The sequence below is a fragment of the Psammomys obesus genome, unplaced genomic scaffold (genome assembly GCF_907164565.1).
Source record: "Psammomys obesus unplaced genomic scaffold, mPsaObe1.curated_primary_1811, whole genome shotgun sequence".
NCBI lineage: Eukaryota > Metazoa > Chordata > Mammalia > Rodentia > Muridae > Psammomys > Psammomys obesus.
The window spans coordinates 24,256,231-24,268,131 of NW_026592890.1; the positions used below are offsets into that span (position 1 = coordinate 24,256,231).

Consider the following 11,901-nt stretch of genomic DNA (forward strand, 5'->3'; position numbering starts at 1 on the left):
GTGTGTGTGTGTGTGTGTGTGTGTGTGTGTGTGTGTGTGTGTGTGTGCTGGATTAAAATGGGGATTTCACTCATGCTAAGCAAGCGTGCTCCAGCATTGCACTCCATCCCCAGGGTTCCACGGCTTCTGACTTCTCTAAAACCCTTCCAGGCTGATGGGCAGAGCCTCTAGGGAGGTGGCATGTCAGGTGGGACTCACGGGGCTGCCAGCTCCTGCACAGAGCTTACCAGGCAGCAGAGGGAAGGGAGAGCTAGGCATGGGGAGAGGCGCAACTCACAGCAGGCCAGGCTGTAGGCGGTGCACCAGGGCACACAGAGCTAGCCCGTCAGCCCACGAGGAGGAAAAGTCGGTGACGTGGACTCCAGGAAACCCCGCTGTCTGCTCCTGACACCAGTGCAGGAGTTCCTCGGTGCCTGCCGACCCTGGGAGAGCAGAGCCGTGCTGTACCCAAGGCTCACGCCTACCGCTGCATGTGCAAGAGCTGGGCTGCCAGCCTGATGCTCAGGCCCAGCAGCACCCAGTATGTCCTTCTTGACATACAGTTGGGCAACAAATAAAGAGCGACCACTATAGCCACATAAAAACCAGGGCGTAAACACGGCCAGGGGAGCTCGGAGGCTCAAGGAACAGGTGGCTGGGTTCATACCCACTGCTGCAGGAAGGGCTTGGGAGAACAGCATAGCACAGCCGTGGCTGTTCAGCACCGACCATGCTTCCATCACTGCCACACAGCTGCTGCTCTGTGGCCCTGCCACCCCACCCCCACCGAACCCCAAAGCAGCTACCAAACCAACTTTCCAGTGCAGGGCTCTGTCCCAGCACTGCGGCACGCCAACTGCGCCTCGATGGCTGGTGGAAGGCAGGCGTGCTCACCTGCGTTTGTCTTCCCTGAATCTGTCTTGTCACTCCTCCTCTGCACATGCTCCTTGTCCATCACGTCATACAGGTCTTGCACCTGAGACAGCTTTCTCTCAGTTTCAAGGCAGCTAAGTGCCCCACCCCGCCCTTGGGGAGGAGCCTGCCTGTGGTAGGACTGACCCCAACTGAGTAGGGAAGGCCTGGCACGGGAGGAGGAGTTGATTTGGAGACATGGGCAGGAGGGCAGGGGTAGAGTCTGACCTGCTTGGGGGTTACAGCCCGGAGATTCAGGTTGGGGTATCGGGTGGCAGGGTCCAACCCATACTGGGCTGCATTTCGATGCATATTCTCAGGGGATGTTTGTGACAGAAGCTGGTACAAGCTCTCACTATTGGTGGTGGTGAAAGGCAGTGGCACAGACACGAGGGGGCGCTGTCAGCACCCACCCCTCAACAGCTGTCGGGCCTCTCATGTCCCACGCCTCCATCCATTTCTTCATGTCTATTGCCCGCTCTTCCTGTCCCTTGTCCCAAACCATGCCCGCCCTGCCTGCGCTAACTAGTCCCCGAACCCAGGTCTCACCGTTCAGCCAACACCTCTAGGGGTCCGGCACCCTCTGCCCACCGTTTCACCATCCAGGCTGCATCGAAGGCTGCCAAGAAGCCCCGGGCCACTCCAGTGCCCAGAGGCCAGAAGGGCTGCGGGGTATGAAGAACAGGGAAGTACTTAATGAGAATCCAATGGGAATGTCCCAAGTCCAGAGGTCTCCGATAAGGGAAGGCTCTTTTCCACCTCAGACAGCTTTTACCCTCACAAAGCAGCCCCTAAGCTCCTCCCATAACAAGCAGACTTTATACCCCACCCCAATAGGAGAGCTTCCTCTGGAACTGTGGGACCCACATGCCTCCTGAAATGCTCACCTCCACCAGGCAGTCCCCTACCAGCCCCAGCAGCAGGCGGGCACCATGCTTTTCCTGCACGCGAGCAGAACTCTCTGCCCGCATCATGCTGGTGAAGTCAAAGGCTGCCACGTCGGGCCGCCCACGTGCATCCTGAGCAAACTCTAGCTTCCCAAGCTTGCCGTGTGTGGCAAAGTCAGCAGCCGCCCTGGCAAAGCGCTGCAGAGCCTCGGGGACCACATTGGCACTGCCCAGCAGCTGATCGGTCTCCGGCAGGTCCTACATGGCCAAGAGAGCAGGAGGTGAGGCCTCTGAGCCCAGCGCCACACACCATTTTACAGATGACTCATCCCTGGTATAGAAGGTACACATGCTGAGGCCTGGAGGGGGGGGGGGCTGAAAGCTGGGCTGGGCATAGAGTCCCAGGAGCCTGCCTCCCATACGCAAGTTCCTTCCTCAACACTGAGCCCTGCTCTGCCAGGAAGCCCAGTGTCACTGCTGTCACAGACTTTGTCCTGGTACATGACTTGCAAGGTACTTGTGCAAGCTCTTAGCATAGCACTTAGTACACAGAAGGAAGGTATCCAGCTAGTTCATCCACTCAGTGCGCACATATTATGTGCTTAACTACTCACCAGGTACCATTCTAAGCCCTGAGAACTAACATCCAGCAAGAGGAAAAGAGACAAAAACACCTCCTGTTTTGGAGCTCACAGTAGGTACCATATCTGTAAGTTTAGCCCAGACTAGGTTTCCTACTGCCACATACATGCAGGGCACCAAATGCTGCCTCACGGTGGAAGAGGCAGGAGAGGATGGGTCCGTCCATATCTCCGGGGGTAGACTGTGTCCAGCACAGCGTCCTCCCCCGAGGGCCCGGTTCCTACCTGGCGCAGCACGCCCAGCCTCAGCAGGCACTGCTTCTTGGCTGTCATGACAAAGTAGTGGGTATCATCCTTGTAGTAGACAATGTTCTCCAGATCAATGCCTGGAAAAACAAAGCAGAGGACAGGAGCTGAGCCATCAAGTGATGCATCATATATTGTCTCTAAACAGCCATGCCATGGCTGACCTCTGTGAGCTGAAGCCGAAGCTTAGGCTGCAGGGAGTGTTCCACACCCAGATCTGGCAGCACAAAGGGCCATCTGTCTTGGCCCAGGAGGCTTGGCAGTTTGGAGCAAAGAGGGGAAATCAGGTGGAGTGACAGCTGGGAGGCCTGTATCACTTTGGCCACATGGCAGCCGTGTAAAGCCAAAGTAAACATGGCATCCTCTGGAATGCCACTTCCGCTTTCCGCGTACATCAGCCTTATACTCCAGCATGAAGGAGCACAGTGTGAAACACCCAGGCATTTAAGAGACAGTTCTAGGATCTTTCATACCAAGTGAATGGCTGCTTGGTCCCTGGTGAGACCCCGGGGATGGACAAAAGTGGGGTTCCTTGGACCAAGGGGAGGCCTGAGAGGCAGGTGGGAAACATTCCATAGTAAGGCAAGAGAAGGGAAGGCCTTTGAGGGTGGGCCCTGACCTGTGGCTTTGAGCAGGCTCTGGAAGAATTTTTGGTTGTAGATCCGGGCTACACCACTGATTTCCGGCACCTGTGTCTCCTCCACCGTGCGCCCATTCACAAAGTTTGCTGTGATGCCGATGGCCAGTTTGCCACGCATCTCTCGGATGGTAAAGCCTAGCAGTAGGGGGAGGTGGGGATAACACTTCTAGGAAGGCTCAGGGGAGTCTAGGATGCTGGCTTCTATCTATCTATCTATCTACCTATCTACCTACCTACCTACAAGGAAGAGTGTTGGTTTATTGTTCTTGTGGAATGTATACAATTTAGCTTGTTCATTCTATCTGGACCTTTCATTTGTGATGCCTATTCTAAGCGTCACCTGTCTCAAGTTTGTGTAAACATGCCCACCATTTGTTCTCTGTATTACCAATAAAGCAACCAGCCAGTTAGAGGCAGTGGGAAAAATAGGGTGGGACATCCTGGTCCGGAGGGGAGGAGAAAGAAGCCGGTGGGAGGAGAGAAGAGAGATCAGAGGGGAGAGGACTTGGAACCACCAAGAGATGAACCGGACCTAAGATATGATTAAAAGCCAAGTATAATGTGGGAAATCTGAATGGGAGGAAGCTATGTGGGCTTGGAGGTTCAGGATGGAGTAATTATAGCCCAGCATTGTGCTCTAGGTTAACTAAATACATCCTAGTCTCTGTGTGGTGATTTGGGTATACAGCTGGTTTAGGAACAACTGCTGTTTAACTAAAACATAAATCAATAATAAATATTAATAATCAACAAGAGAAAAAGATCACTCACCTTCAGGGATGAATTTACCCCCTGCAGCCGAGATGAGGACATCAAATTCATAGTTGGCCAGTTGAGCTGGGGGATTGGGCTGGAGCTGGGCACGCCAGCCACTCCCTGGACAGAGAGTATGAGAGCCACAAAGATGTAGAGGTCATAGGGGCCCTACACTCCCAGGTTAGGCTAGAGAAACAAAACAAATTCGTAAAGGACTCTAGTCTGGAAAGCGGTGAGGGGCTGTTTAACAGAGCATACCTTCTCAACAGCCAAGGAAGGCAGGCCCAGGAAGGCCACGCTCTTCCCATCCTGCTCTTCCTATTTGCATGCTGTCTGAGGCTAGGGTGGCCTCGCTGTCAGGAAAGGCAGTCAGCTGACTCCCACCCAGAACTGCCTTATCACCCTGCACAGATCTCTCTTTGGTGGGTAGTGGTTTCCAGGAGCACAGAAGTACTTACCTTTCCTGGGAGGGGGCTGGAGGCCAGTGAAAGTGATGCCCCAGTGAATTTCCACCCCCAACAGTAACGCCACCTTCAGCAGAAGCAGCTGAAGCTGTCGGATACCTGCAAGTGAGACAGCTGCTGCCTTGCCTTGTCCTGCTGCATGTGCTCTCAGAGCTAGAGGTTTCTAAGAGACCACATCACCTATCTATGGCCACACAACCCTGAACACACCTGACGTCATCTGAGCTCGGAAGCCAAGTGGGTTACAAGTATGATAAGAAAAATCACTGTCCGTTTTACAGACGTCCGAGCCTGGTCTTAAAGGTCACCCGGTTAAAGTGACTCATGTTCACTGTGCCTCCTGGCTGGCCCTGAAGTCTCCCATTGGCCCAACTCTAGTCTCAGACCCATCCACCCAAGGGACACCATGAAGCTCTTACTGATATGGTCCAGGGTACCAGTGCAGAAACGCCCGTAGAACTTCTTGGCCCCAAGTGCCCGAAGGTCATGGATGGTGAAGGGCCAGAGGTGGAGCACATTGTGTCGAGAGAACTTGGTACGCTTTTCCACGAGCACCACTCGGGCACCTAAAAGCGCCAGCTCCACGGCAGCCCGAAGTCCACAAGGCCCAGCACCTACCACCAGGCACTGCAAAACACACACGGGAAGGCGCATGTAGCATCCCGTCTCCTCCTCACCCCCCTACTGCTCACCCCGCTCCCAGACTCTATGTAGCTACCTTGGTGTTGGTACAGGCCTGGCCTTGCTGGTACACAGGCTGGCCTGCTCTCTTGTCCAACTTGGCCCACAGTGACTTGGCACTCCAGTAGTTGAGCTGGGCCTTGATCTTGTGATACTGGGGTAATCCCCCGCCAGACTCCACTCCCAGGGCTCTACAGAGCCCCTGAAAGCTGCTCAGCACATCCTGGCAAAGCTGTGCCTGTACAAAGCTCTCAAAGTGGCTATGTGCTGGGTTGGTGGGGGTTGGTGAAGCCATACAGGGCCCCCCGCTGACAAGAGGAACAGCTGGGCAAAACCCAGCGCCTGTGGAAAGAAGAGAAGGAAGGGAGACTGGAGGGAGGGAAAAGGAAGTGGGAGGAGCCAGCAGGGCCGGCTGGTGTCACAAGGGAACTCAGGGTCCACCTCTGATTGGCTATGCTCCAGTCCTTTCCCACGCCAAGATCTGCCCCCGAGGCAGCAGCTATCTCTTATCAAGTGAAATTCACCAAATTTGGGGATGAAAAAGGCAGTAGTCCTGGGTACACAGGGCACAAGGACGCTCTGGGAGCCTCCCGTCCAGAGATTCGGCAGCCACCGTGTGGGAATTGTAGTGGGCGTTCCCTAGGTCCTGAAAGTAGGACATGGGGGAGTTTCTCAGCGGGCTGTCGGGGGTGGGGTGGGAGGTTTTTTCTTCTTGTAGACATCAGGAACTAACACTGCAAGGCAACTGCAGCTGCTTGACAGGCACACTTCCATTTCACCCGAAGGCCTATAAGGCAGCGCCCTTTGGCGGGCCTAGCGCCACGCTGGTTGTGGGATGTGCCTCTCACCCAAGGCAAAGTTCTTTTCCACGTGCTAGCCTCCTGACAAGGGGCAACAGTCTGGCCGCGTAGGTTCCACTTCCCTCCGAGCAAACTACCCTCACAAAAAGCCCGAGACTGTCGCCACTGTCTTCACGATGCGACAGAGGCGCGAGACCGTCTGACTCACTGTGGTCAAAACATTTCCCCTGTGATCTCGTCGCTGCTCCAGAACGGGCTGTGGGAAGGAGTGGGGGGGGGGGGGGCGGCAGCAGCTGGGCTCGCCCCTACGGAGGGCCCGCGCGTCTAATCGACCCCTAGCTTCACTCCCACGGGCCATGTGCGTGCCCTCCTAGGAATCTCTCAGAGACAAGGCCTCTCTTTGTACGCCTTTCCTTCCCTCCAGCCCACACGCGGCTTGAGGGCTCTCGGAGGGCTTTCTCACGCTGCGGCCGGAAGGGGTGAAGAGCATTTAGGAGGATGGGCTGCTCTCAGTGTTGGGGAGGAGGCTTGGGAGGGTGGGAGTCAAAGTGGGGGCTGGTCCCCGTGGGCCTTTCTCTCATCTCCCAGCAGACCCTCTTTGTGCACGCGGCAGAAGGCAAAGGTTGCCTACTGTGGGTCACTAGGACAAGAGCGGCTAAGTCTTGAAAGAGGCAGAAGTCCGTCTCGGAAGTGGGCCCCTGGGGGTACAAGCGTCCTCTGCTAAAGGAAATAAAAGAGGTACCCGGCTTGGAAATACCAGCACAAAGGATGTGCCGTGGGTGGAGCGTCCGAGGGGATGGAGAGCTGGACCTTGGGCGGCAGGGGAGAGGCGCTCCCAACACCGTAGACAGCAAAATCTGCACAAAGCGGCTGATCCGGGGAGGGCCGGCAGGGGGACCCGCCAAACCAGCCACGCGTGGTTCCCTAGCCGGCACCAACCCCTTTCCCCGGAAGCGCTCCCCACCCCCAGCCCAGCGGGCCGGAGCGCGCACTGCTGGCACCGCTGCTCTACTTACCCGGCGGTTCTGGGACTGGAGGAGCCGCTTCCTAGCGGAAGGGTGTCCTAGGGCTAGGGCGGAGGAAGGGGTAGCCCAGGGGAAGCAGGAGATGCGGGGCGGCAGGAGCCGAGGAGTTCCGAGGAGTCCGGACCGCAGAGCCAGCGCAGAGCACGGCGGAAGGCTTTTCCGCACCTCATTACAGTGCAGTCCTCCCGGGACAGCCTGGGCCCCGACCACGCCTGCAGGGTGGTGCTGTAGGGCGTGGCTCTGCCTGGACTTGGGACTACTGGGGTCCTCCAGACGGTCTGGCCCCGCCGGGACAGGGAGAGCAGGGACCTCGGTGGCCATGCCGGAGTCCGCCTCGGTGGTACCAAGCTGTAGGCCACTTCCAAGAGCCGGCGGAAGCCATGCTGGCGTCCAGCAAGAAGTTTGTTGGAGTGGCAGGGTCCGAGGGTGGCGCCAGATGTACGCGCTCTCTTCACCTCTCCCATCAAGAAATCCACAGTCCCGGCACCACTGAGGATCCAGTTGCGAGGTCCATCTCTCCTAGGACAGGTCGGCTGGCTTCCAAGGCTAAGGACAAAGCCTAAAGTCCTGGTCCGCCCCTTTCAGCCAGGTACACAAAGTAAGGGAACGAGGGAGGTGTGTGTGTGTGTGTGTGTGTGTGTGTGTGTGTGTGTGTGTGTGTGTGCTCAGCTAAGAAAGGCAGAATGGGAGGGGTGTGTGGAAGAGCTTCAAGGTTCAGAACTAAAGTGAAGACTCAGGAAACTGGCAATGCAGAGAAAACTTTGGACTCAAATTTTTAGATATTCCCCATTAAGAAACAGTAGCCAAAGGGAAAGGAATTGTCCAAAATCAAGTAGTGCTAGTTAATAAAACAGCAGTTCTCATTTATTGAAAGAGTGTTGACAGAACCCATTTTACTGAGAAGTTACCTGAAGGTCAAAGGCTTCAGAACCGCACAGGTTCAACAAGCAGTGGCATAACTGTTATCAAACCCACGTCTCTCTGGATTCCAGCCTACCACTATTAATCCATGTGACAGAAATAGAGTCTGGCATCATGAGGAAGTAAAATTGCTACACCAGAGGTGCCTAACCTAGGAAGAAATTGCTACATCCCTCTCCTTGAGGTTCAGGGACCAAAAAGAGCTGAGGTCCAGTGCCTGGCTTTTGGTGTTTGTGTTTGAGTAAATCATTTTGCATTTTGTCCAGAGACACTGGGATACCCAGTGAATCCTGAACAATCAGCACTCCCAGGTGCAGCTGATAAGAAGGCAGAGAGAGAAGCAAGAGGAAATGCCAAGTCCCTGCCGGGAGAGGCCAACAATTCAGCCAGGTCCCACTCAGGAAGCAGGGGGCAGCCTCTGAGCTGGGCCCACTTGAGCTCTTGAGTGTGAGCTCATTTGGCTAGGAACGAATTTGCAGAATGTCAGCCACACCCACACTTAAACACACAGTGTAAAGATGCTCTCAAGAGCCCACTGTAGACGGGCTAGCAGGCTTTTAGTGCCATTCCTTTCCCTTTCATTAGCAGATGGGCGCCAGCAGCTTACTGTCTTGTTTACAAAGGCCCGGCCTCCCTCAGACACTTTCAGCTGCAGCTCTCCAGGGTGGTGTGGCCGTGAGCAACACATCTTAAAGACTGTCTTTAAAAAGATCATAGAACAAGTTCCCCGACTCTTAAAAAACCTGCTGACCTAGAGTTGCCATTGAGGCTACTTAGAGACACACAGTAGAGCAGCAGAGCTGTGGGGAGTACAGTGGTCTGGAATCCAGAAGATCTGGTCAGATTCCTGTACCAGGCCTAGTGTGACTAGGAATCACCACATCTCAGGCTCCTCATCTCTAAATGGAGGCATTTCAATGACTCAACTTCCTTAGCCGATTTCAGGTCTGAGTTCTTATTATTCAGTGTTGCTGATCCTCGGAAGTGTACAGGATTTTTTTTTTTTTTTCTTGTTAGACTCTTGAGTTATGATCCACAATTACACATTTATATGAGCTAAAAGTAGCTTAGCATAGTAGCTGTCATAGTCATACTTGCTAGTTTATATTGGACCAAATAAAATAAATGACCTACACATGAACATTCCGTTCTAAAAGAAACCCATTCTAAAGGCTCACTTACAGAAAAAAATTGCACCAGCAGCTTCTTAGGTTAAAAGTCCCAAACCACTAAGGGCAGGATCCTCTTTTTTTGTGTGTGTGTGTGCATGGCCCAGACCATGTTCTGTCTTTCTTACTTCCTTATCTCACCTCCCAACCCCTGATCTCCTGGGCTTGGAGCCAGAAAACAAGACTCTTAACACCACAGGAGACATCTGGCTACAATATGAAGCTCAGAATCTTCAGCTCTCGCGGGCCTAGCCTAGAGTCAGTACAGCACAGAGGGCCACAGTTCCTGGTGTAAAGTAGACATTGAACCAAGTAGCATGTCATGAATTTCAGAGATGGTGGCTTGATCAAGACTAGAGAGGGTCTGGAGGGGCCTCTCTTAATTTTGACTTGAATGCTATGAGTCAGATAGTGAGCTAGGGCAACTTTTCAGGCTGAGGAATCAGCTGCCCCTGGGCCCTCTGGCAAAGCAAACAAACAAACAAACAAAAAACAGCTGGGAGTGTATTGGTCAATAGGTAGGTAGGCAGTGGGGCGGGGTGGGAAGTAGGAAGTGAGAATGCGGAAGGAGGACCCAAGAGGAAGCTGGGTTGGGATTTTAGTCTAGGTGCAGAGGGAAATTGCAGAAGGAGTTTAAGCCATAACTAAAATAATACGTTCTATCCACTTAGTGAGGCATTCTATTTGTTGCTAAGGGGACAGCAATGAAATTTGATGGATTACAACCTTCTACTGAAGAAAGATGCTGTGTAGGGGAATTAGAAATTATAACTCATGGCAGAGTCTAGACATAGGGACACAACTTACAGTGAGGACAGGGAAAGGACAGAGTAAGAAGATAGCTTGAGGCAAAACTGATAGACCTTGGTGATAGATGCCATGTGGGACGGAAGGTGTGTATGCATGAAAGTGTGTGCAAGTGTGTGTGTTTGTATCTGTGCAGGGCCTCATTAAGAATTACTCCCGGCTGGGCGTGGTGGCACACGCTTTTAATCCCAGCACTCAGGGAGGCAGAGGCAGGCAGATCACTGTGAGTTTGAGGCCAGCCTGGTCTAAAAGTGAGTCCAGGACATCCAAGGCTACACAGAGAAACACTGACTGGAAAAACCAAGTGTAAGTAAGAGAATCACACCTGGGTTGAGGGTGTAGCTCAGTTGGCAGAGTGCTTGCCTGGCAAGGAGAGAAGCCCTGGTTTAATCCAGAGCATCATGGGAAAACTGTAATCTCAGCACCTGGGGAGGCAGAGGCAGATGGAGCGCTGTGAGTTTGAGGCCAGCCTGGTCTGCAAATTGAGTCTAGGACAGTCAAGGCTACACAGAGAAACCCTGTCTGAAAGAAACCAAAACCCAAAACAAAACATTAAAGCCATGCTCCAGGACACAAGATTTATGTCCCTTTTTTTGTTTCCGTTTGTTCGAGACAGGGTTTCTCCGTGTAACAGCCCTAGCTGTCCTGGACTTATTTTATATACCAGGCTGGCCTTGACCTCATAAAGATCTGCCTACTTCTGCCTCCCAAGTGCTGGGATTAAAGGCATGAGCCACCATACCCAGGTAAAAATACATTTAATTTTATTTATGTGCTTTGGTGTGAAGGTGTCAGATTCCTTGGAACTGGAATTACAGTTTTAAGCTGCCATGTGGGTGCTGGGACTTGTACTCATGTCCTCTGGAAGAACAGACAGTACTCTGAGCCATCTCTCCAGTCAAAATTTCTGTCCTATGTGTGCACATTTCTTTTCTTCTTCCCACACTGCACTTTATAAAAAGTTATCACTTTCCAAACTAAAAAAAAAAAAAAAAAAAGCCAGAAGTCCCATAGTTCAAGATCCAACCTCCTCCCCCTGAGTTAGGGTTTCTTTGTGTAACCTTGGCTGTCCTGGACTCACTTTGTAGATCAGGCTGGCCTTGAACTCAAAAGAGATTTACCTGCCTCTGCCTCTCTCCCAGAGTGCTAGGATCACAGGCATGTGCCACTATGCCCAGCTCCTACATTTTATCAGAAATCTGGCTGAATGAGCTTTAGTTTAAAAATTTGTCTAATGTGAGACATCTCAGGTGAGAATTACCTGCTAACTAAAGTCCCTGTTGCTAAGTCATGCCTAACGACTTTGAAACAAGGTAATTACAGAGACACCAGCTTCACTCAGAGATCAGCCCTTCCTCCTTGCACAAGGCAGGTAAGGGAGATTTTGTTTTAGAGGTTATTCCTAGTTAGCAAGGGAAAAGGGTTTTCTTAGATTTCATAAGGATTTAGGCTGAAATTTAGAAACTGAAGATAAAAACTTAGCTTAATACTTATCTGGCCTGGCAAGGTGGCATATACCTATAATCCCGGTACTCAGGGAGGCAGGGGCAGGCAGACCTCTGTTAGTTCGAGGCCAGGGAGCCAAGGCTACACAGAGAAACCCTGTCTCAGAAACAACAAACAAACAAACGATACCTTAAAACAAAAAAAGCAAAAAACAAAACAAAACAAAAAAATCTCCAAATCAAAATAACTTTACTTTGAAAATAGAAAAAAGGCAAACTTACAGAGGTTGGTGTAGTTAAGGCATGTCCACCTTCAGAGTAATTTTACCTACTTGGTAATTTTGATTAATAGCAAAAAGTTAATACTAGTATTATTGAAGTGACAGCTGATCTCTTTCTGTAAGAGACTGTAACTCTGAATTCATGTAAGTCTGACCCTGTGCCAACCTTTCAGACACAGACCTCTCTTAGTCTCAACCTATTTTTGTCAATGCAGTGTAATGGGATCAGGCAGGCTTGGGCCGCAGT

At 52.3% G+C, this 11,901-nt stretch overlaps 1 protein-coding gene across 3 annotated transcripts in view; it reads right to left on the minus strand.

Moving 5' to 3' along the window:
• Nucleotides 1–7,565, minus strand: part of Mical1 (microtubule associated monooxygenase, calponin and LIM domain containing 1) — an 11,756-nt gene extending 4,191 nt beyond the window's left edge. Inside the window, exons 1-12 of one of the 3 annotated variants that reach the window (XM_055616109.1) lie at nt 7,023–7,565; nt 5,244–5,548; nt 4,945–5,152; nt 4,520–4,624; nt 4,077–4,181; nt 3,285–3,440; nt 2,645–2,745; nt 1,779–2,036; nt 1,441–1,556; nt 1,120–1,246; nt 874–955; nt 278–422 (exon numbers count right to left, since the gene is read on the minus strand). In XM_055616109.1, coding sequence (XP_055472084.1) covers nt 278–422; nt 874–955; nt 1,120–1,246; nt 1,441–1,556; nt 1,779–2,036; nt 2,645–2,745; nt 3,285–3,440; nt 4,077–4,181; nt 4,520–4,624; nt 4,945–5,152; nt 5,244–5,501 — 1,661 coding nt within the window. In that variant the 5' untranslated portion in view covers nt 5,502–5,548; nt 7,023–7,565. The remainder of the gene's footprint in view (nt 1–277; nt 423–873; nt 956–1,119; nt 1,247–1,440; nt 1,557–1,778; nt 2,037–2,644; nt 2,746–3,284; nt 3,441–4,076; nt 4,182–4,519; nt 4,625–4,944; nt 5,153–5,243; nt 5,549–7,022) is intronic. The other 2 variants (XM_055616108.1, XM_055616110.1) reach the window with 2 other exon arrangements.
• Between the last annotated feature and the right edge of the window lie 4,336 nt (nt 7,566–11,901).